The sequence below is a fragment of the Balaenoptera borealis genome (genome assembly GCF_965194805.1).
Source record: "Balaenoptera borealis genome assembly, chromosome: 4".
In the NCBI taxonomy this organism is placed as follows: Eukaryota; Metazoa; Chordata; class Mammalia; order Artiodactyla; family Balaenopteridae; genus Balaenoptera; species Balaenoptera borealis.
In genome coordinates, this window is record NC_138861.1 from 44,526,129 (window position 1) to 44,552,593 (window position 26,465).

At 38.4% G+C, this 26,465-nt stretch overlaps 1 protein-coding gene across 1 annotated transcript in view; it reads right to left on the reverse strand.

Moving 5' to 3' along the window:
• Positions 1-26,465, reverse strand: part of DCHS2 (dachsous cadherin-related 2) — a gene marked incomplete at its 5' end in the record, with an annotated part of 183,220 nt that overhangs the window by 82,392 nt on the left and 74,363 nt on the right. The window contains 3 exons of the mRNA XM_082391612.1: positions 10,411-11,268; positions 21,177-21,425; positions 21,642-21,776. Coding sequence (XP_082247738.1) covers positions 10,411-11,268; positions 21,177-21,425; positions 21,642-21,776 — 1,242 coding nt within the window. The remainder of the gene's footprint in view (positions 1-10,410; positions 11,269-21,176; positions 21,426-21,641; positions 21,777-26,465) is intronic.

Here is a 26,465-nt window from a genome sequence, read left to right on the forward strand (position 1 = left end):
CTCCTGTAAAATATTGGCATTACTTTGTATTTCTTCTCAGCCCTCTCTCTATCTACCTTTACCCCTGACTTGCACACATAATTACATGGGAGCTTCTACCAATTCACAATGTCTGTTCTATCTTCAAAGATTCTCATTTAATTGGTTTGGGGGTTGGGGGAGTTGATGTCCAGGTATCAGTAATTTTTAAAAGCTCCCCAGGTGTATCTACGTGCAGTCAGGGTTGAGAACCCTGGATCTAAATAATCAAGAAGTCCCACCGCGGCTGTCTTGGAAACACAGAGACCACATTCCCTCTTGTCTTCCCCCACCACCGCAGTTTTACTTGGGCCCTTGTCATTCACCATGTGGATTACCACAGTACCCTTCTAACTCATCTCTATTTCCCAAGGCACTCTTCTTCACAAGGCCTCCAAAGTGAGTTTTCTACAATATGAAAGTTTGTTTTGTCACTCTTTTGATAATTGAAAGGCCATCAGTGTCTCTCTGGTCCAGCTCATCATTGGAAATCTCATGAGAGCCTCTGTCTAGCTGTTCCAGATGATTTGCTGCACAGGATGGTAAACTCGTCACATGCTCCTGAGTTCCCACGCCTTTGTGTGGACCACTTCCCCTGCCCAGAACTAAGTGTCTTCCTCATCTTTTTTTTTCTTTGGCCTGGTTTTATTCTCATTTGAGCATATCCGTTTTGTTTTCTTAGAAGTATAACTGTTAAATGGTGAAATGTATTCAATAAGCATTTGGTAAACACCTACTAGAAGCAAGCTCTTTTCTGGTTCTGTTCATAGTGGGAAGCTTCTCCCAGCTACACTGGGCTGTACTTTCATCTCCATGTCTTACACTTATAACTGTTGGTAACAATGAAGTAAAATGTTTTGGAGATTACAAAGTGCTTATTTGATCATCAAAACTATCTTGTAAGAGAAGAGATGAAAGAGATGTTCAAAGGTCTTTACAAGGATGACCATCCATTTCCTATACCTTTAAAAAAATGAGTACTGAGCACACAACATTGTGTATACAGTCACCATTTATGTGGCATCCTCAAGAACAGAGATAAGAGTGCTCTTTAAGAGCTAAAATAAATGAAGCAGAGTTCAGTTTTACATAGTACAACTTAGATGTGCAAAGAAAAAATCATTTCTATATTTCTTATGATGGGTCTAATATTCTTTAGGAGCCCCACCCTGATGGACAACAGAGAAAAATGGCCATCTTAACATGCTATTAATGTCATCTCAGTCTGTTCCCTTGAAACCTTAGCAGCTTTGGGATGCATGCTCAGTTTTTGAGGCTCCCTCCCTGTTGCATTGCTGCTGCTCTGTAAGATGACACCGCTCGGGGGGAGACTGGCAGTGATGAGGTGGGATCTTTGTGTGCTGTCCACTGGCTTTTAGAATTTGTCTCCAGGCAGTGAATCTCATCTTTCATGTCAACATGTACAGGCTCAGAACTCTACCCTGCTGGCCTGGCCCCACTGCAGCTGTTTTTGATGTTGCAGTTTTTTGGTACTTGGCATGTTATGTAACCCTGCGTTTCAGCTGTCTACCCAACAGATTTGGGGAGGAGCTGATCTCATCACTTGCAGCCGTGGTCCTCATGGCAGTCAGCTGGCCTGTACTATGCATTAATCTGTGTCCACAGTGGGAATGCTGGGACTATGCGGGGGTCTTCTAGGCCTTGCAAGAGCCAAACAGGAATGGAACACTCACTTGTGCCTTCTTTTTACCTAAACACGTTGCCCATTTTAGTCTGCTCCCACTAACTCATGTTAGGAAAAAGCTACCCCATGAGGCAGTGTCCTCCCAGAGTTCCAAAGTGTCCTCTGCTTTTAGCTTTTCCTAGGCTGTCTCACTGGCTCCCTCCAGGATGACAGCTTTGGGGAAGGGGGGCCGGATGCTTGTGGCTGACCACTTGTTTCCTCCATCTTTTCTCATTAGCCTTCCTGCATTCCCCAGCAAGTAGATGGAATGGGCTTTCCTTTCCTTCCATGTGGCAGATTTCTTCAGGAGCCATCTTTGTTTATACTAAGGACCACCCGTTTTGCTTGTCAAAGGCAGAATATTCTCCCTTTGCATTTTTGCTGTAACTATCCTAATGTATCCAAAACAAGTGCATGTCTCTTGCAGAATAGGTGGAAGGTCTTATCCACAGACAGGCAATACCAATATAGTTCAAAAATATTAACCCTCAGGACAAGAACAGAGTTGGATGAATGGCACTACTCAGCTTTAAGACTATAAAGCTACAGTAATCAAGACAGTGTGGTATTAGTGAAAGAATAGATAAATAGACCAGTAGAAGCGAATAGAGAGCCCAAAATAGACCCATGTAAATACAGTCAATTGATCTTTGACAAAGGAGCAAAGGCAATACAATGGAGAGTCTTTTCAATAAATGGTGGTAGAACAATTACGGTTCCACATGCCAAAAAAAAAAAAAAACCTGTACACAGACCTTCCACCCTTTAAAACATTAACTCAACATGGGTTACAGACCTAAATTCGAAATGTTAAAACAAAAAACTCCTAGACACTGGAGGAAACCTAGGTGACTCTGGGTTTGGGGATAACTTTTTAGATACCACACTAAAGGCAGGATCCCTGAAAGATAGAATTAATATGTTGGTTTTTTATTAAAATTAAAATTTTCCGCTCTGCAAAAGACAATGCCAAGAGAATTAAAAGACAAGACATATTCTGGGAGAAAATATTTGCAAAAGACATATCTGATAAAAGCCTGCTATCCAGAATATACAAAGAACTCTAAAAAGTCTACAATAAGAAAACAAACAACCTGATTAGAAATGGACAAAAGACCTTAAAAGACACTCAACAAAGGAGATATACAGATGGAAAGTAAGCATATGAAAAAATGCTCCCCATCATATGTCATCAGGGAAATGCCAATTAAAATGAGATACAACCACACATCTATTAGAATGGCCAAAATATACAACACTGAAAACACCATATGCTGGGAAGGATGTGGAGCAACAGGAACTCTCATTCATTGCTGTGGGAAATCAAAATGGTACAGACACTTTGGAAGACAGTTTGGCATTTTCTCACAAAACTAGACATACTCTAACCATAAGACCCAGGAATCAAACTCCTTGGAATTTACCCAAAGGAGTTGGAAATTTATGTCTATACAAAAACATGTACATTGGTTTCTGTAGCATTTTTATTCATAATTGCCAAAACTTGGAAGATACCAAGATGTCCTTCAGTAGATGAGTAGATAAATAAACTGCAATATCTAGACAATGGAATATTATTCAGTGCTGAAAAGAAATGAGCTATCAAGCAGTGAAAAGATATGGAAGAAACTTATGCACATATTACTAAGTAAAAGAAGCTAATTTTAATAGGCTACATACTGTATGATTTCAACTATGTGACATTCTGCAAAAGGCAACATTATGGAGACAATAACAAGATCAGTGGTTGCCTGGGTTTGGCGCTGGGGGTATGGGGGAAAGGATGAACAGACAGAGCATATTTTTTTTTAGGGCAGTGAAACTACTCTGTATGATACTATAATGGTGGATACATGTCATTATACATTTGTCCAAACCCATAAAATGTAAAACAACAAGGATGAACCCCAATGTAAACTGTAGACTTTGGGTCATTATGACGTATCAGTGTAGGTTCCCTGATTTTAACAAGTGTGCCACTCTGGGAAGGATGCTGATAATGAGAGAAGGAATGCATGTACTGGGGCAAGGGGTACATGAGAAATCTCTGTATCTTCCCCCCAATTTTACTGTGTACCTAAACAGTCTTTAAAAAGTAGTTGTTAAAAAACATTAACCCTGTTACATCACTAAACAAAATATAATGGTTCAGAAGAGAGTTATGCAAAATCACCTGAAAAAACAGAATCGTTCCCATGGCAGAAGGCTTGATGGAGGTGTTAAGACACCAAAAGAAAGTATGTGTGGCCAAAAGGAAGTCAATGAGCAGAAATGACACAAATGAACTTATTTAACAAAACAGAACAAAACAGACTCACAGACTTAGAAAACAAACTTATGGTTACCAAAGGGAAAAGGTGGGGAGGGAGATAAATTAAGAGTTTGGGTTTAACATACACAAACTACTATATTTAAAATAGATAACCAACAAGGACCTACTGTATAGCACAGGGAACTCTGCTCAATATTCTGTAATAACCTAAATGGGAAAAGAATTTGAAAAAGAATAGATATATGTATATGTATAACTGAATCACTTTGCTGTACACCTGAAACTAACACAACATTGTAAATCAACTCTACTCCAATATAAAATAAAAAAAATTTAAAGTAAAAAAATAAAAAGCAAGTTAATGAACAACGGAAGACCAGACAGTCATGAAGGCATCACAAAATTCTACTTGGCAGTGCTGCATGAGTTCTTTCTGAAGAAAGGGTAACACAGGCTGATGACATTCAACACTTGAATCACATCCTGCTTGAACTATTTAGGATTAACAAGCAACCTTCTGAGTACAGTTTGGGTTCCTGTGTCCTTTTTCCTACAAAGAGAGAGCTGGTCATCCTGACATGACTACTATAATCCACATGGCAATCATAGTTCTTCTGTAAATAAAGGAACTGCACTCTCGCTTATGTATCAGTCTCCTTCCTAACAGTTAGTAACCCCCAACCTCAGGAGAAGAACTCCCTGGTTTGTTAAGATGAGGCCTTGAGCCAGATGGGCAAGGCTCAGATGTGGGACTGGGGTTAATTCACAAAAATGAAAAATTCCTTGTGAGATGTTCACCTTCTTTTGAGAGGACTTGACCTTGTAAGGCCTTTCTCCTTCTGTCTCCTCCAGAGCTATCTTAGAATCATAGGTAAGGTGATGGAATTTGACAGTTTGCCAATGGCTAGTTAGATGGCACTGATTCCAGTGAATTTCATTCCAAACAGGAGACTGGCCTTAAAGAATGGAATAGGAATGATAGATACTATTTGCTTCCCTCTTTTCATTATCATAAGTTATACGTTGGGCCCTGTTCCAAGGCCGTGGATGACATAGAGACAACACTTCCAAAATTATGGGAACTCTGTCACCTTGGAAATTATAATTCTTACCTGGTTTGGGCACCAGGTGGAACAGAAAGGAGTGGTAGGGATTTAGAAACTGCAAATATTTCATTGCTGTTAAATAACTAAGTAACAACTGGTTGCTCTGGTGCGAATGTATAGCCAGCTAACTTTATAGAATTCAATCAAGGATTTGGGACAGAAAGAAGGTAACAATAACAATGAAAACTGTGACTAGTACACTCACATGACCTCACTTGATCCTTATGGTTTCTCTGTGAGTCAGTTGTTATTATTTCCACTCTCTAGAAGGAGAAAGAGAACTTGCCCATCTTGGATAGGAAAGCAGTAGAGACTCACTCAGCTACATTAAGTCCTATAGCAATGTCCATACTCCACGTACATATGCCCAACCTTACTGACAGTAGGAGCCAGAATTCTGGATCGATTGCCAAAGGGCCAGAAGAAAAGTTTTCCTTCAAAATATCAAGATCTAATTTGTTTATGAGACAATAGTAAATATATTTTACTAGTTGGAATGCACTCCTGTATCATCATCATGTTTTCATTTTATCTCAAGTCTTTTAATGTCTGACTCTTCCATTTTTAATCAGGGTATCAATGCAATTCATAATTTCAATTTTTCCTTTCTAGTAATTATTAAAAATGCATGAAGTTGTGAAAAGTCCACATTGGGGACTACGGTTGCTGATTCACCCTCATTGGTATAACCAAAGCTCTGGAAGTGAAACAGAAGAAATAAAAGCTGGCTTCTAGAAGGTTCATTTAAATGGTTTAATGGATTGGAATGTCACGGACAACCAAGTGGTTTATATTTCACTTCAAAAAGATTCAGAATGGTTATATTTCCTCTCATGTGGGTAGAAAAGGAACAACAAGTGGTAAGGGTAAAGAGTGGGGAATCATTTGGGCTTCAGCTTTTCTGGTCACCTTGCTGTATGGCCAACCTCTCTCTTACAGGCAACTGACACCTTCTGAAATGACTCTTTCTGTGAATAAATGAACATTTCATGACTTAAAGAGACCTTACCTACTGAAGGGTTTCTTCTAAAATGCTATAAACTATAAAAAATTATATATATGTATGTATATATATATAAATCTATTATTGAACTATGTACTGTTTTAAACAATTGAAGTGTTAAGTTTAATGTTGTTAATAGATGAAAATAATGTCAATCAAAACTCAAACTTGTGGGCTTTCCAAGAAAGAAATGTTAAACAAATATAAATACATTGGAGTTATTTATTTTAACGTTTTATTTTCTTTAAAAAAATCTAAATGTTAAAAGCAGTTTAGGGTAATAGGATTTATGATGATACAGAACATAATTCACTCGGGATGTCAGGCGGTGCCTGCCGGATGGGATGCTTGAGTGAGCCACAGACGATGTGAGCTTCCAACAGGCACATATGTCTCTTTTGAAAATAAAGATTAAAATTGCAGATTTATTTGGGACAGAAATAATTCTGGAAGTTATAAAATGCTATTAAATAATTTATATCAAGGCCATTCTAACACTGATCAATGGATTTACAATCTCTTAAAACCACTGGAATCCAAATTTTAAAAAAAATCACCTTCTGGTGTCCATGATATGATCTGGTAATATGTACGAAATTCATGCTCCAGGCAAAGCTTTGGCCAGCTTGAAATATTCGGGGCATATGTCAATCAGTACGTTATGCACTTTGTCGTCGTTGTTCACTGGGGCCTAGGGAATCCTGCCGACCCTGGTGTAAGTTAGCTGCATCTAATCAGATTCAACAGCCTTCTTAACCACCATCCTTTCCTTCTCTTGTTCTCCTTCCTGTCATATGCTGCAGCTTTTAGGCTACTCTCCCCTTAGGCTCCATGCCCTTCACACGTCATAGCTACTCTTCAAAGCAAGGTCCCAACCCATTGCTTCCTATGTCTTGAAATGTACACCTACCTGGATATTTATGGGTACCATATGCTGTATTACTGCCAGGTATTAACCTTGCTTATGTGTAAGATTTAATAAACAAATTTTAAGAGTGTTAAGTTCTATTAAAAAGGTAGCAGTCAAATTTAGTTCAGTAATTCTAAATACAAGAGGACTAAGAAGGACAACTCTAATCAGAGGTCAAAGAAAACACAATGATGCGATAGCAGAATAGAGGCTTCTGCCCATGTATTCATTAGCTTTTCTGAATGAACTGAAACAGGAGGCCCACCTTCAGAGGTAAGAAAGTAATTTAGTCTTCACTGTCTTCTGCCCTAGTTTTTTTTAATCTCAGACCAGGTTACTCTTCGCCACATTGATTACTCCCAACTGTTACGGCTGGGGGTAGACAGAAGGTTGAGTGATGGGAAACAGACCAAAGTAGGGGTAGCTTCCTTCCTGTAACGGCAACCGCTACCGACAGAGTGGGTCTCGGACACAGAAATGAACGGCGCACTGCAAAGATGAAAACAGGTGAATAATTTCCCCTTCCATGGCAGTTTTTATTAGGGTTATTATTAAATCATTTCTGAATTCAACCACAAATATTATTATACTTACTAACCCATAACTTAATTTCATATGGAAATATTTTCTTTGGGGTGCTTTAGATATTGACTTTTATTTAGGTTTAATACTGCAAACGAATTAATCGTGGGTGACTTGAGAAAAGATACCTTAATTAGGAAATGGCCAGGCACATTACTCAATTTTTAGAAATTTCATTTACTAATGTGAAAAAGTGTGACACAACGATGAGTCCTGTGCCAATTCTTTTGAGTGATCATTTATTTAATGCCTACTACTCTGCAGAATTTATATTGGATGAGAATGTTCACTAGCCATGGTTGGAAATCTCATTACGTGAAGAATAAGTGAAGAACTAGAGACGGGAAAACTATTTTGAGTAAAAGCCAAAGACCCCCCAGTGTTCTACAAGGCCCTGCCTGGTCTATTCGCTTCTGACCTCATTTTTTACCATTCTTCACTTTGCTTACTCTGCTTCAGTCACACAGTCCTCTTTGCTGTTCTTTGAGCAAACCAGGAAGGCTCCCACTGGATTTCCCCTTTTTTTTCGGAAATGCTCTTCCCCCAATTATATGAATGGCTACCTCCTCTTTTTAAGTCTTTGCCCAAATGTCACTTGCTCAATGATGCCTGCCTTAACCTGCTATCTAAAATTGCATTTGTGCCCTCCCCCAGCACCCCTTGCTCTGCTTCTTTATACCATAGATCTTAAAACCGTCTAACATACACTACACTTTAGTTATTTATTACATTCATTGATATTGTCTCTTTACCCCTGCTAGAATGTAAGCCTCACAAGGACAAGCATTTTTGTCTTTTAGTTCACTAACATATCCCAATAGAAGAGGACCTGACACATAATACTCAATAAAAATTTTGTTGAAGGAGCAAATAAAATATCTGAAGAGCGACTGTGTAGATCAGTGGAGTGCTCCAGAGGGCAGGACTAGGATTTATGAACAGACATAAAGGAGGCAGATCTGGGTTTAATGCAGGAATGACTTTTCAAATGAAAAGGTTTTCCAACATTGTCATGCAATCAAATCACCTGCAGAGTTTGTTAAAAACGGCAGTTCCTGGACCCCAGACCTACTGAAGCAGAAACTTCAGGGATCATCACAGAGTGCCTGTTTCACACCCAAGTTCAAGAACCACTGTCCTAAACTCTCAGTCACTGAAATATTCAAGTAGAGACTGAAAGGTCATGTGTCAAGGGTATTTAAGAAAAAAAAGTGTTTATATGTTCATTGCAGACAAACACTGGGCTCAAAAATTCTGTGATTTTATCAGATCAATTTCAAGATTGACTCATATATTTTGCGCTGTTATTATTTAGAAAATGTCACCTTTCCTTTCTATCAGGCTCTGCTCTGGGATTGGGATGTATACCTCTCCAGAGGTACAGAAACAGAGCTCTAAGGAGTATCTCATGTTATTTAACATTTAACTCTTATGCAGAAATCTCATCACACCTAAGTATATGTGTGGACATTTCTAGTTATTTTGGAAGTTGCTATTATTTCATTTAATTAAGGTAATTGCAATTTACCCTTAATTATGTTTAGAATCAACAAGGGGCCTTCCAAATAAGCAGCCCATTAGATAACCATAATTCAAAAGAAGATCAAAGTCAGGTTAATAATCTGCAACTGAGAAGAACCCTAATTTGACATTGGATATTAAATTGAGTATTTTCTTTTCATAAAGAATATAATGTGTAACAAAATATTTTCACTATGAAATGTATAGATCAATTTCAGAAAAATGAAGGTTGCCTTTTAAATAGTGGTTGTTGTAGGTACGGATAAAGTGAAACTGAATCAAAAATGACAAAACAAAAACAAAAAAATGACTGGAGAAAGCAAACAGCACACATCAGACTGTCGCAGGCAAACTCCTTTTCTCCCCAGCCCTGGAGTCCATGTGCTTTGCCCTCTGGCTGGCTGAAAGGTTCAGAAGATTTATTTCTCAACTCTCTAGTTAGATATAATTACCTAGATTGGATTTTTTTCAATCCACAACTATATACAAATGGGTTTTTTTGCTTTGGGCTAGGAAGATCATTTAAATTAATTTTTTTTATGTTTCCCATTATGGCATGCATTTGAGTAGGGAAATAACTGAAAAATAATTTAGCATTATGAGGAAAAATAGTTACAATTCACTGAAGCCTGTTCCGAGTAGTATAATCTGTGCCAAATTCTTTGAAGATCAGATATTACTGCACTGTTTGAAAGCAATGTTGACTATATCAAAATGAAGTATAATATAAAATGAAGTATAATAATAATAATAACAGCAGTTCCCATATATTACATCTTGATTCTGAGTCAGATACTGTTTTAAGTGCTTTATATGAACTGGCTTATTCAGTCCTATACCCTAATGAGGTAGGCACCAAACTTATCCTTAATTTGCAGATTAGGAAACTGAGGCGGAGACATACAACTGCCCAAGGACATGCAGTGGCAGTCACTGAACCACAACATACTTCACCTTTCATTGTACTTCTAGGAAAGTACTTTAGGAAATGTACAGTTGTTCAGAATTCATAAACATTTAAATAAAAGGGTTTTTATTTGAGATTTTAAATTTAAGTTAAACTTTAAGAGCCTTGAATGATTTATCTTTCAGTATTTTTACTATCTTTTGCTGTCTTTAAAGGGGAGTGTGTGTGCGTGTTTTACTGTATTTGAGTATATTTTTCTAATGACATATTTTGAATGAAAGTTGGCATATCAAGAATTGGCTGCACTCAAAAATTCATAACTGAACCGTGATAGCACTCGTTCTATAATCCTTAGTTTTAAGCATTTTGTCAAAACTGGGACAATGTACAAAACACTTGACACTCACCTGCCTCACAATTTTCGGGCACAATCCCATTATACAGATGCTGGCTGAAGGAAATCCTTACATTTTCTCCTTCCATGTGAATGACCAAGAGACCAGTGGTTGTCCTAGCTGGGAACCCCTGGTCCACAACTTTTAACTGCAGCCAGATAGGAAAATATTCTGAAGCTGGGTTTTGCTGAAGTTGAATTTCTCCTGTGTATTCATTAATAGAAAACACTGACTGGGGCTCTGCAAAACTAAATATGACAGTTCCATTGGGTCCCAAGTCTGGGTCACTGGCTCTCAGGATGGCGGTCATCTGGTTAGTAGGTGACTGGGGGGAAAGAAAAATATCAAAGGGGTTCTGTTCCCAAACTGGATCATTGTCATTAACATCAGTGACATGTACTTTTATGATCACCATGGTGCTTCTTGAGCCCTGGACACCACAGTCTCTGGCCACAGCCTTAAATGTATGCTCAGCTCTGGCTTCTCGGTCAAGGATGTGACTGGTTCTCAATGTGCCCGCTACGGGATCAATGGTGAATGCCCCGGAAGCCTCATCCGCCAGAGAATACTCAGTTTTCCCATTCAGGCCTTCATCTTTGTCCACAGCAGAAAGCACAAGAACCACGGTTCCCACTTGAGCATCCTCTCTCACAGAGGCCTGGTAATGGAGCCTGGAGAAGGAAGGACTGTGGTCATTGTCATCCAGAACTCTGACTTGCAGCTGCACCATGGAGCTCAGGGGTGGATCCCCCAGATCGGAGCACAGGATGATTAGGGTGAAGTTGCTGACTTGCTCCCGGTCCAAAGCACGAGTAATTGAGAGTTCTCCTGATGTTTCATTAATAGCAAAGTACTCATCAGTATTTCCATCTAGTAAATAAAACAAATTCAAAATACATTTGAATTCAAAAAGTAGCAGCCCTTTGCCATGAATATATATATTCATTCAACAAGTATTTATTTCCTGATTATTACATCCTAGAACTTTTGTAAGTACTTTTGTAAGTACATGATAAGGTCCCTGCCCTCATGAAGTTTCTATTATTAGGAAATAAACAAAAAAATATAATTCAGTATTTATCTTAATTCAATCAGTAATTCGAACACTTGCTTTGACTGATTTGCAGCAGTATGATTTGTTTTGTGTGCAACTTCAACTTTTTATATTAATATATTTTTCCTCTTGGGAGGATTAAAATGTATGTTTTACATGAAATAAAACAGTAGTCAGGTATAAGCAACAGGATACAATGTCCATTTTTAGATATCAATCAAAAAATAACAGATTGATGTACGACAGCATATCTGTAATTTCCCCAAATGTTACTACAGACTGAATGCCGGTTATACTACTGCAGTAAGGTCTCTTCTATATTCCACGTCTTCTGTGCATGAATCATAACACTTCTGTTAGAGATACTGAAACATTTGTCTATCTCTTCCATAACATAAGCCAGGATTATGTTTTATTCTTCTCTATATCCTTCAAAAAAATGTTCTTTTTGCTATTGTACATGGTACCAAGTAGAATAAAATTTTAAACTGAACATAGGGATAAAAAGCTTCCAAAGGCATGTTAAAGTCACCCTAAAAATTAGTTGGGAAAATGCGGTTCAATTACCAGCCACATTCTTGGACGAGGGGCACCATTCCATTCCCAACAGTGTGGGAACTTACTGGAGCCTACCAGAGGCAAATGGAAGAAGTGGAACAGCATTCTGAGAAAACAACAGCCACAGGTAGTGCTGGGGGCTGAGAAGGGACTGCATTTGTACGTCTTCTTAAGATGTGTTAATTTGTACCAAACACAGGGATGGTGAGACAAACTACATTTCTGTGGCATTTGTGGTTGATAAAGCAATTCATTCCCTCAGTAAACATTTCAACAACACCTGTCATGTACCAAGTATGTGCTGGACACTGGGAATACGAGGAGCGGAAGATGTGATTCTGGCCTCCAAGAGTTTACAGTCCAAGAGGAAAGGCAGGTCAGTACCTGAACATTAAAATACAGTGTGAAACTCACACGTGCAGGGCGCTGGGAAGCACAGAGGATGAGCACAGGGTCTGGTGTTAGGATGGCCAGGAAATGCTTCTTAGAAAGAATGACATCAAAACTAACTCCTAAAGGGGAGGAAGCCAGGCTACAAGTCTCAGTGGAGGGGAGAGGGAAGAGGGACAAACCTGGGTTAAGTCCCAGGAATATGACAAATTAATCGTTGCAAACATTTTAGTGTGACTAGAACACTGGGTTCTCTGGGTATTTGAGTGTAGAGGGTAGGGAGACAGAGGGTCGACAGTGGCAAAAACATAAATCTGGAAGATAAGCAGGCATCCGATCATGAACTTCCCTGTGTACACTGCTGAAGACTATATTATCTTAAAATCTATTGGGAGGCCCTGCAGGATTGTAGACAGGAAAGCGTCATGAATCACATTTCTGTTTTAGGAAGAGTACAGGGCAGCAGTGTCAGAGCTTGATTAGACTAGAGGAAGATTAGGAGGTTACCATGGTATCTACGTGAGCAATGAGGAGGTTCTGCAATAATATGCCCCTGGAGGAAGTGGACACACCCCAGAGATATAGAGGAGGATAATAAGGAGTAAGGAAGGGAAGAGTCATAATCCGGCTTAGGGGGAAGACTCAAGGGTGTCAAGACCAGCTGTCTTTAAAATGAGGTCTGAGGACCCTGGGGTTATATTAATTTATCTAAGGAGTATCTGGAAACAGGTAAATTTTAAGGTAATTTCCAGAAGTTCAGTTTATATATCTTTATTCCTAAAATTGTTCTGCCTAAGAAAACCCCTGGGATCTCGTGGGTTTGTCCTTCCCCAAATCAATTTTATAATTACCCTTCTTGAAAATTATAAAAGAAAGGTTCACCTCTCGCCCCTCGCAACCTGACCAAGGTGTACCACACAAGTGTGTGAAAGTTTCTAGGCTACCAAGCAAAGGGGAATTCCAAATATTGGTGTTTCATGTTGAAATAGGGACTGACGTTAATGCCTGGGAAAGACATCCTTTTTATGTTGGAGAGGGTCTTTGCTACGAACTAAATTTTAGGACCTATTCAAGCTCATAATTAGTAAACAAATAAAAAATAAAGACCATTAATTGATTTGGGGGCATATAATGCAGAAGGAGTTTAAGAAATAAGTGTTACTACTATAACAACAATCTGTCTCCCATGTAAAAAATGTGAACAAGGATTTTGAGTGCTTACATCTGTAACAAGAATTTTTTAAGGGCATGTTGAACAAAAAAAGGCTGAAGATCACTGGCAGAGATTCTAGAAGAAGCCAGACCATGATGAAGTGAGTGAAAAGGGAGTGATGTTAAGTTCAGTTTTGGACACATTGATAATGAGATGCTGCTATATATAAAAATTGGGTCCTTGAGGCTGTCAGAAAAAATGGTGAAACAATTTGAAACAGAAGGGAAAAAATAAGTGGGTGTCCTAGGGGTGAAAAAAAAAAAAAAGATTAGGGTGTGACTAGTCTGGCTTTGCCATCTGAGTTGTCTTCCAGGTATTTTATCTTCATTGTCTTTCAGGTATTTTATCTCTGTAAATTGTTGAAAACTAATACATAATGAGAATGGTTCTTGTTCACAGAAATTCAAATTAATTGTGTCTAGTGGAATGGCATTGATTACTATACTATGGATAGACCTCTTCTGCATTTCAAAATTTCTTATTTTCGCTCTGTGTGTGTATGTGTGTGTTTCTTACATTTCTCCTTGAACTAATTTTAACATCTTTTTGGTTTGTTTATTAGCTAATGAGTTGAATAAAAATCTTTGGAAGTTGTTAGTTTTATATTTGTATGAGAGTCATACAAATATGTCCTTTGATGGGGAGTTCTGGAGTGAGGATGGCACAGAGCAAAGTCCACAGTCCAACACAGGACATAAAGTGCAAACAAAAATGCTATTTCTGGTCAAAGGCACTGATCCTGATTCTGCTTTCTCACTGTAAAAAGAAGGAGAGAGAGAGTGGAAAATAAAAATTTATTAGGAGGTAGGATCAAGATGGTGGAGTGGGAAAAGTCTGAGCTCACCTCCTCTCAGGAAGACATCAAAACTACATAAAGAGAAACCCTCTCTGAGACTGACCTGAAGATTAGCAAAATGGCTCTTCTACAACCAAGATTACAAAGAAAGAACCATGTGGAGTCTGGTAGGAGGGGAGAAGAAATCTAGTCAGGACCCACACCCCTGGTGTGTGACCCAGAAGAAGAGAAGGATTTCACAGGCTCAGGGATCCTCCCTCAGGGGTGAGGGGTTTGAGTCCCACATTGGGCATACCAGGCCTGGGGTCCAGCACTGGGAATACAAGCCCCTTTAGGTGGTTTGAAAACCAGTGGGGCTTAATGGAAGCCTGTAGGAAACTGAGACTCTGCTCTTGAAGAGTGTGGACTTTCACTTGTTTGTTCCCAGTCCCAGCACAGAGGCAGCAGACTGAAACATGCCTGGTGCTCTGGCCAGTCTGCTATGACTGCTCCAGTGCACCTTACCCCTGTCTGAGACAGGCTCTTACCTCAGCCCCTCCTGCTCCAACCCCACTCCTTGACAAGGCAGAAACCATCAGTGCACCTTGGGAGAAGCCAGGGCTTGCACCAGCCTCCTATTCCAGCCCTCTGGGTCCCAGCCCCACCCCTGGCCAAGGCAGAAACCACTATAGCACCAAGGAGACACTAAGCTCACTCAGGATTGTGGCCCCAGCCCCTCAGACCCTGGCCCCACCCCCTAACAGGGCAGTGACAGCTAGCACATCCCAAAAGAAATGTCCCATGATCACTTTAGATCCAGCTCTACCACTGAAGCTACTGGGAATAGGCAAACTGCATAGGGATGCTCCAACACAAAGACATGATTTCAAGACCTAGAAGGGTATGTTTTACCTAACTTCATAGAGACAAACAAACAAAATGAGAAGAAAGTCATAGAGAGTCAAACAAAATGAGAAGACACAAGAACATGTTCTAAAGCAAAGAGCAATATAAAACACTGGGATGGGGAGGAGGGAAGCCTAATGAAACAGAGATAAGTAATTTACCTGATAAAGGGTTCAAAGCAATAGTCATAAAAATGTTCTCCAAACTTAGGAAAAGAATAGAGGAATACAGTGAGAACTTCAACAGAGAACTAGAAAATATAAAAAAGAGCCAATTAGAACTGAAGAATACAATAACTGAAAGGAGAAATACACTAGAAGGAATTAACAGCAGATTAGGTGATACAGAGGAACACATAAACGACCTAGAAGACAGAATAGTGGAAATCACCCTATCAGAGCAGCAAAAAGAAAAAAAGTTTAATAAGGATTATTTAAGGGACCTCTAGAACAATATCAAGCATACTAACATTTGTGTTATAGGGGTCAGAGAGGAAGAGAGAGAAAAAAGGGGCAGAAAGCATATTTGATGTAATTATAGCTGAAAACATCACTAACCTGAAAAGGAAATGTATCCAGGTCCAAAAATCACAGAGAGGCCTAAAGAAGATGAATCCAAAGAGACTCACACTAAGTCATTTCATAATTAAAATGGAAAAAGTTAAAGAGTGAATGACAGAATTTAAAGACAGGAAGAGAAAAACAGAGTCACATACAAGGGAACCACAATAAATATTAGCTGACTTTTTAGCAGAAATCTTGCAAGCCAGAGGGAGTAACAAGACATACTTAAAGTGCTGAAAGGAAAGACCCTACAACCAAGAACACTCTACCCAGCAAGGTTATCATTCAGAATTGAAGGAGAGATGAAGAGTTTCCCAGACAAGCAAAAACTAAAAGAGGTTGTTACCACTAAATTGGCCTTAGAAGAAATGTTAAAGTGTCTTCTTTAAGTGAAAAAGAAAAGGCTATAAAAAAAATTTTTTTTTAAGATGTGAAGAAAAGAAATCTCACTGATAAATATAAATATATAGTAAAGGCAGTGAATCAACCACTTAAATAAGCTAGTACAAAGGTTAAAAGATAAAAATTATAAAATCAACAATAACTATGATAAACACTGAAGGGATATAAATAAAGATGTAAAATATGACACCAAAACATAAAGCGTGTTGGGAGTGGAGTGAAAAATGTAAAGCTTTTAGGATGTGTTTGAACTTAAACACTATCAGTTTAAAACAACTATATGTAATTGATATATATGAACCTCATGGTAACCACAAATCAAAAATCTCCAATGGATATACAAAAAACAAAGAGAAAAGAACCCAAACATAAAACTAAAGAGAATAGTTAAACTGCAAGGGAATAGACTAAAGGAACAAGAAAAGAACAGAGAAGAATTATAAAAACAACCAGAAAACAAGTAACAATATGGCAGTAAGTACATATCTGTGAATAATTACTTTATGTAAATAGATTAAATACTCCAATCACAGGACATAGGGTGGCTGAATGGATAAGAAAACAAACCCATCCATATGCTGCCTACAAGAGACTCACTTCAGATCTAAAGACACATTCACCTGAAAGTAAAAAGATGGAAAAAGATACTCCATGCAAATGGAAATGAAAAGAAAGCTGGGATAACGATACACATATCAGACAAAATAGACTTTAAAACAAAGTTAATAACAAAAACAAAGAAGGGCATCATATAAACGGGTCAATCCAAGAAGATATAACATTCATAAACATAAATGCACCTAGTACAAGAGCACCTACCTATATAAAGCAAATATTAACACACATAAAGGGAGAAACTGACAGAAATACAATAACAATAGAGAACTTTAATACCCCATTTACATAAATGAACAGATCATCCAGACAGAAAATCAATAAGGGACACATTAAATGACACAGTAGATCAGAAGGAGTTAATAGATATCTACAAAACATTCCATTAAAAACAGCAGAAAACACATTCTTTTCAAGTGCACATAGACCATTCTCCAGGACAGATCACATGCTAGGCCACAAAAAAAAATCTTCAATACATTTAAGAAGATTGAAATCATATCAGGCATGCATCTTTTCTGACCACAGTGGTAAGAAACTAGAAATCAATTACAGGAAGGAAACTGGAAAACACACAAACATGTGGAGACTAAACAACATACTACTAAAAAACCAATGGGTCAACAAAGAAATCAAAGAGGAAATTAAAAAAAATACCTTGAGATGAATGAAGAGAAAAACACAACTTTCCAAAATCTATGGGACACAGCAAAAGCAGTTCTAAGAGGGAAGTTTATAGTAATTCAGGTCTAACTCAAGAAATGAGAAAAATCTTAAATAAACAACCTAACTTTCCATCTAAAGGAACTAGAAAAAGAAGTACAAAGCCCAAAGTCCACAGAAGGAAGGAAATAATAAAGATGAGGGCAGAAGTAAATAAAATAGAGACCAGAAAGAAAAAAGAAAAGCTCAGTGAAACTAAGAGCTGTTTTTTTTAAAGATAAACAAAATTGATAAAACTGCTAGCCAGACTCATCAAGAAGAGAAAGTCTAAATAAATAAAATTAGAAATGAAAGAGGAGAAATTACCACTGATATCACAGAAATACAATCATAAGAGAATACTATTGACAATTATACAGCAGCAAATTGGACAACTTAGAAGAAATGGAAGAATGCCTAGAAACAGACACACTTCCAAGACTGAAGTAATGAAATTGAATCAATAATCAAAAAACTCCCAACAAATCAGAGTAGGACCAGACCAGAATTTGAGGGTTTCTATCAAACACTTAAGGAAGAGTTAATACCTATCTTTCCCAAACTATACCAAAAACTGAAGAGAAGGGAACACTTCCAAACTCATTCTATGAAGCCCTAATATCAAAACCAGACAAAGACACTACAAAAATAAATTACCAGGCCAATATTCCTGATGAACATAATGCAAAACCCTCAACAAAAATATTAGCAAACTAAATTCAACAACACATAAAAAGGATTTTTAATCATGATCAATTGAAATTCATTCCAGGGATGCAAGGATGGTTCAATATCTGCAAATCAATCAAGGTGTTACACCACACCAAAAAAGGGGAGGATAAAAGCCATATGATCATCTCATTTCACATAAAAAAAGCATTTGGCAGAACTCAACATCCATTTATGATAAAATCTCTTATCAAAGTTGGTAAAGATGAAACATACCTCAACATAATAAAGGCCATACATGACAAGCCCACAGCTGACATCAAACTCAACACTGAAAAGCTGAAAACTTTTCCTCTAAGATCAGAAATAAGACAAGCATTCCCACTCTCATCACTTCTATTTAACATAGTATTGGGAGTCATGGAGAGGGGCAAAGTGGGTGAAGGGGAATCATGGGTACAAACTACTAGGTATAAAATAAGTTACAAGGATGTAATGCACAGCACTGGGAATACTCAATATTTTATAATAACTTTGGAGCATAATCTATAAAAACATTGAATTATTATGTTGTACATCTGCAACTGTAAGTCTACTATACTTCAATTTTTAAAATGTCCTTTAATGGGACTTAGATCTAGGGTACAGTCAAGATAGGGAGATATTGAGGTCCAGTGGTAGCTGAAGACAGGAACTGGGCGAAATGACCAGAAAGACTGTGTCTACGAGAAAAGAAAAGATATGTCAAAAAGATCCAGAAAACTCTGACAAGTCAGAGAACCACCAGAAGAACAAGGACACTGGGAAGACTTGTCTAGAAAGACAGATGAAGGACCAAAAGAAAGTAAGTGGCTTTCTGAAGTCAAGGTGAGACCAAGTGTCCAGGGCATGGTGCACAAAGACACAAAGCAATACAATTAAATTAAGAACTGAAAAAGATCCAACGCATTTGGCAACAATGGGATCTTTTATGTCTCTGGAAAGGGTAGTTTCGGTGGAGTGACTTCAGTGGAACACATTTTACAGCAGGCTAAGAAATGAAAGTAAAGACACAGAAACCAGAGTGTAGACAACAATTTTTAAGAAGTTTGTTTGTGAAGGAAAAGAGACAGTGAGTGAAGGGAGACATCTATGCTTTTCAAGATGGGAAATACTGATGGGAAAAGCCAGTAGAGAGGAACTGTTGACCATTTGGGAAAGGGAAGTGAATGGTCAAAAAGAATGTCCTTGACGCTGTGAGAGGGGACAGGTGCTGTCTGAGGATTATTTGTAGCTGGTCCTCAACAAGATAAATACAAATAAATTAAGAGTAAGCATTTAGAAAATTTTATAGCAACATGAGAGAATAATCTTATGTCTCCATAATACAGTAATAGTTTTTAAAAACTGGGACTTGCATTTTGTATGTCTTTGATTTTTTCTCCCAGTAATTTATATTTATTGGATTTTACAAAAGTATCAGTCACAACAGATTGGAAATTTCAAAAAACACAAACCCTGGTCCTTAACCACAATTGGTTTGAGAAGTTCTAGAAAACAGGTAGAGTTTACATAGGAGGAAAATCATCTATTCCACTGCAACAGTAAGAAAGAGGTAAGAATTGGCCTTATTCTTAAAATTGGGCTCCTCAAAGTTACTTTGAGGGAGTATCATTCTTTTGGATGGTAATATGAAATATGTGTAAACATTTAAGATAGATATGTCCTTGGACATGATAATCCAGTTACATTTATCATAAGGAAGTAATTGGGTGTGTTCACTACAGCATTTTTATAATAGTAGACTGTTCAATAATTAAATTAGCATAAATGAGGATGAGTGAGATAAATGATGTTATACATATGCATACTAGAAATGCTAATATATGTGTATATTCACTGACATGAATCATTTATACAGTATATTGGTTTTAAAATGAGATAACGAAATAGCATACATAAATTATTCAATAGTGTAAGATTGGTGTCTGCATTCTCTGAGGTTCATGGAAAAGTGTTTTTCAAAAATATCAAGTTACTTATCTCTGCAAGATATAAGATTTTTGCTTACTATTTTGTTTTTCATAAATTGTATATATATTCTACAATCATATATCATTTTATAATCAGGGAAAAAGACAATAAAACTATTCTCATTTTGGAGTAAAATGGGTGGTACATAGAAAACATGGTTTGGTTATAGGATTTTTAGTAAATAGAGAGTGATAACTTCCAGAAGCTAGTCTTAAAGCTCTTTTTATTAAACAGCTTCCCTTCATCAGAAGCAGTCTCTGAAACATTACTCTAGCCTCATCTCATATCATTCCATGTGTACTCTGACATGTGCTAAAAATTGGATTCTTCACTTTTTTTCAGGTGAATAAGATGTGGCCTTCTCAAGCTTGCCATGCTAATGTTAACATTATTCTGCCAGAAACCTTATGTTTCTCATCTGAAGGGAACAATATTACAAAATTATCTTCTAGTGTAGAAGTTCCTAAAGACTTTGATCTCTGGGGTATTGTTGTAGATCTGAAGTGTTTCATTGGTCTGCAGATCTGGGAATTGTTTTTCTACTCATGTCCTCTAGGCCTGAAAGAAAGTCTTGACTGCTCAAAATAATAAAAATAAGTGATCATACGAGAGAAGTGAAAATAGAAAAAAGTGAAAATAGAAAAAAAACCTATCTGTTCCATCTGTACATGCACTAATATTAGTGGATTACTAACAGTGAGAGTTGTCAAGGGCAGATTTTTGAGGAGTTTGGAGGGCACTGGATCAGGGTGGCTGTGGGGAGGAGGAGAGGAGACCCAGGGCACCAATCAGTTCTTAGCAGGTGTGAGTTCTGTAGACACTGCACTAGATACCAAATGCTGAATGCATTCCATGAAGTGTGTGTCAACCGAGTTGGTATCATGGGGAGGGGGGGATTTAAATAAAGATAATACTTACCAATTATGTGATACCTGACAGCTCCGTTATTGCCAGCATCCATATCAGAGGCCAAAACAGTGTAGACAAGCCCTGGCTCTTGGTTTTCCAGAACCTCAATGTCATGCCTGGGGACAATAATCTCCGGTGCATGATCAATGTCATGCCTGGGAACAATAATCTCCGGTGCATGATCGTTTTCATCTCCCACAGTGCAGAGAATTGTTGTAGTCCCAGACAGAGCAGGGGCTCCCCCATCACGTACAAGTACTGACAAGGAACAAAAGACGGCACAGATGGTGGCCATTAATTCATACCTAAAATATGCTGCCCTAACCAGACAGCAACAGACCAAATTAACCGGGTAGCACTGGGTCAATAATATTTTATTTAAAGACAACTTACTGAAATGTAAAATTTCACCTCTCAATGGCCTGCTGCCTATTTTTGTTTTTGTTTGTTTAGCACAGTCAAGAGGTCCCTTACCTTGAAGGGTGAGGACTTCCTGAACTTCTCTGTCAAGTGTGGTGGTTGTCACCACCTCCCCAGTGTCAGAATTTATCTCGAACAACCCGAATAAAGCGCCTGGCATGATTTCAAACTGAAGCTTAGAATTGATTCCTAAAGGAAAATATAGAGGAAAAACTCAGCCATTATCCCCTTGGAATCCATCTGTCTCTTCTCCTTTTTCCTATGAACAATTAAGGCCATAGATAAAAAAGACAAAACACGTAACCTTCAAATTAAAGTCAGAAACAAAAACAAAAATTTAAAACAACTCTTTTGGCTGTTCTTGCTAAATAAAAGCCTTCAGGGCTGAAATGCTGAATTTTCAAAAATCCTTCCCACAGTGAATGCTTAAGATTTTCTCCCTCCCATAAAAAATTTCTTATGAGTGTGCAACCCTACAACATATTCCTAATTACTCCTGCTAACACCCGATTGTGATTTAATGGCATCATTATAAGCTTGCAGGGCAAATGACAAGTTTTGTAGGTGGACCCTCTGTTTAAAAGTTTGTGCCCAAAGAGCTTCAAGATTGAGGAAGAGTAACACATGAAGATCACCCTCCTCTTCACAAATATATCAGAAATACATCTACATGTGGAACAACTCCTACAGAACACCTACTGAACGCTGGCAGAAGACCTTAAACCTCCCAAAAGGCAAGAAACTCCACACGTACCTGGGTAGGGCAAAAGAAAAAAAAAAAAAAAAACACAGAGACAAAAGACTAGGGACAGGACCTGCACCAGTGGGAGAGAGCTGTGAAGGAGGAAAGTTCTCCACACACTAGGAAGCCCCTTCGTGGGCAGAGACTGTGGGTGGCAGAGGGGGGAAAGCTTTGGAGCCATGGAGGAGAGCACAGCAACAGGGGTGCAGAGGGCAAAGTGGAGAGATTCCTGCACAGAGGATCGGTGCCAACCAGCACTCACCAGCCCGAGTGGCTTGTCTGCTCACCTGCCAGGGCGGGGGCTAGGAGCTGAGGCTCGGGCTTCGGAGGTTGGATCCCAGGGAGAGGACTGGGGTTGGCTGCGTGAACACAGCCTGAAGGAGGCTAGTGCATCACAGCTAGCTTGGAGGGAGTCCAGGAAAAAGTCTGGAGCTGCCGAAGAGGCAAGAGACGTTTTCTTGCCTCTGTGTTTCCTGGTGTGTGAGGACAGGGGATTAAGAGCACCGCTTAAAGGAGCTCCAGAGATGGGCGTGAGCCGCGGCAATCAGCGCAGACCCCAGAGACGGGCATGAGACGCTAAGGCTGCTGCTGCCGCCACCAAGAAGCCTGTTTGCAAGCACAGGTCACTATCCACACTTCCCCTCCCAGGAATCTGTGCAACCCGCCACTGCAGGGTCCCGTGATCCAGGGACAACTTCTCTGGGAGAACACATGGCACACCTCAGGCTGGTGAAACGTCATGCCGGCCTCTGCCACCTCAAGCTTGCCCCGAACTCCGTACCACTCCCTCCCCCAGGCCAGAGTGAGCCAGAGCACCTGAAGCAGCTGCTCCCTTAACGCCGTCCTGTCTAAGCAAAGAACAGACACCCTCAGGCGACCTACACGCAGAGGCAGGGTCAAATCTAAAGCTGAATCCCAGGAGCTGAGCGAACAAAGAAGAGAAAGGGAAATTTCTCCCAGCAGCCCCAGGAGCAGTGGAATAAATCTACACAATCAACTTGATGTACGCTGCATCTGTGGAATACCTGAATAGACAATGAATCATCCCAAATTGAGGAGGTGGACTTTGGGAGCAACGATATATATATTCTTTTCCCTTTTTCTTTCTTTGTGAGTGTGTATGTGTATGCTTCCATGAGTGATTTTGTCTGTATAGCTTTGCTTTTACCATTTGTCCTAGGGTTCTGTGTGTCCGTTTTTGTTTTTGTTTTCTTTTTAGTATAGTTTTTAGTGTTTGGTATCATTGGTGGCTTTGTTTTTTGGTTTAGTTGCTCTCTTCTTTTTTCTTTTTTTTTTAAATTACTTTAAAAAATTTTTTTAATAATTATTTTGTATTTTAATAACTTTATTTCATTTTATTTTCTCTCTCTTTCTGTCTTTCTTTCTTTCTTTCATTTTTCTCCCTTTTATTCTGAGCCGTGTGCATGACAGGCTTTTGGTGCTCCAGCCAGGAGTCAGGGCTGTGCCTCAAAGGTGGGAGAGCCAAGTTCAGGACACTGGTACACAAAAGACCTCCCAGCTCCACGTAATATCAAATGGTGAAAATCTTCCAGAGATCGCCATCTCAATGCCAAGACCCAGCTCCACTAAACAATCAACAAGCTCCAGTGCTGGACACCCTATGCCAAACAACTACCAAGACAGGAACACAACCCTACCCATTAGCAGAGAGGCTGCCTAAAATCATAATAAGGCCACACACACCCCAAAACACACCACCAGATGTGGACCTGCTCACCAGAAAGACAAGATCCAGCCTCATCCACCAGAACACAGGCACTAGTCCCCTCCACCAGGAAGCCTACACAACCTACTGAACCAATCTTAGCCACCAAAAACAATGGGAACTACAAAATTGCAGCCTGCAAAAAGGAGACCCCAAACACAGTAAGTTAAGAAAAATGAGAAGACAAAGAAACACACAGCAGATGAAGGAGCAATGTAAAAACCCACCACACCTAACAAATGAAGAGGAAATAGGCAGTCTACCTGAAAAAGAATTCAGAATAATGATAGTAAAGATGATCCAAAATCTTGGAAATAGAATGGAGAAATACAAGAAATGTTTAACAAGGACCTAGAAGAACTAAGGAGAAAACAAACACTGATGAACAACACAATAACTGAAATTAAAACTTCTCTGGAAGGGATCAATAGCAGAATAACTGAAGCAGAAGAACGGATAACTGACCTGGAAGATAAAATAGTGGAAATAACTACTGCAGAGCAGAATAAAGAAAAAACAATTAAAAGAATTGAGGACAGTCTCAGAGACTTCTGGGACAACATTAAACACACCAACATTTGAATTATAGGGGCCCCAGAAGAAGAAGAGAAAAAGAAAGGGACTGAGAAAATATTTGAGGGATTATAGTTAAAATTTTCCCTAATATGGGAAAGGATATAGTTAATCAAGTCCAGGAAGCACAGAGAGTCCAATACAGGATAAATCCAAGAGAAACGCCAAGACACATATTAATCAAACTATCAAAAATTAAATACAAAGAAAAAATATTAAAAACAGCAAGGGAAAATCAATGAATAACATACAAGGGAATCCCCATAAAGTTAACAGCTGAACTTTCAGTAGAAACTCTGCAAGCCAGAAGGGAGTGGCAGGACACATTTCAAGTGATGAAGGGGAAAAGCCTACAATCAAGATTACTCTACACAGCAAGGATCTCATTCAGATTTGATGGAGAAATTAAAAGCTTTACAGAGAAGCAAAAGCTAAGAGAATTCAGCACCACAAGACCAGCTTAACAACAAATGCTAAAGGAACTTCTCTAGGCAGGAAAAACAAGAGAAGGAAAAGACCTACAGTAACAAACCCAAAACAATTAAGATAATGGTAATAGGAAATACATATTGATAATTACCTTAAAAGTAAAAGATTAAATGCTCCAACCAAAAAACATAGACTGGCTGAAATGACACAAAAACAAGACCCATAGATATGCTGTTTACAAGAAACCCACTACAGACCTAGGGACACATACAGACTGAAAGTGAGGGGATGGAAAAAGATATTCCATGCAAATGGAAACCAAAAGAAAGCTGGAGTAGCAATTCTCATATCAGACAAAAAAGACTTTAAAACAAAGAATATTACAGAGACAAAGAAGGACACTACATAATGATCAAGGGATCAATCCAAGAAGAAGAAATGTTATATATTTACAATTTAAAACAATTGTAAATATTTATGCACCCAACATAGGAGCACCTCAATACATAAGGCAAATAGTAACAGCCATAAAAGGGGAAATAGATAGTAACACATTCATAGTAGGGGACTTTAACACCCTCTTTCACCAATGGACAGATCATCCAACATGAAAATAAATAAGGACACACAAGCTTTAAATGATACATTAAACAAGATGGAATTAATTGATATTTATAGGACATTCCATCCAAAAACAACAGAATACACTTTCTTCTCAAGTGTTCATGGAACACTCTCCAGGATAGATCATATCTTGGGTCACAAGTCAAGCCCTGGTAAATTTAAGAAAATTGAAATCATACAAAGTATCTTTTCCGACCATAACGCTATGAGAATAGATATCAATTACAGGGAAAAATCTGTAAGAAAAAAACAAACAAATGGAGGGTAATCAATACACTACTTAATACCCAAGAGATCACTGAAGAAATCAAAGAGGAAATCAAAAAATACCTAGAAACAAATGACAATGAAAACACGACGACACAAAACCGATGGAATGAAGCAAAATCAGTTCTAAGAGGGAAGTTTATAGCAATACCATCCTACCTTAAGAAACAAGAAACATCTCAAATAAACAACCTAACCTTACACCTACAGCAATTAGAGAGAGAAAAAAAAAAAAACCCAAAGTTAGCAGAAGGAAAGAAATCATAAACATCAGATCAGAAATAAATGAAAAAGAAAGGAAGGAAACTATAGCAAAGATCAATAAAACTAAAAGCTGGTTCTTTGGGAAGATAAAAAAAATAATAAACCAGTAGCCAGACTCATCATGAAAAAAAGGGAGAAGACTCAAATTAATAGAATTAGAAATGAAAAAGGAGAAGTAACAACTGACACTGCAAAAATACAAAGAGTCATGAGAGATTACTACAAGCAACTATATGCCAATAAAATGGACAAC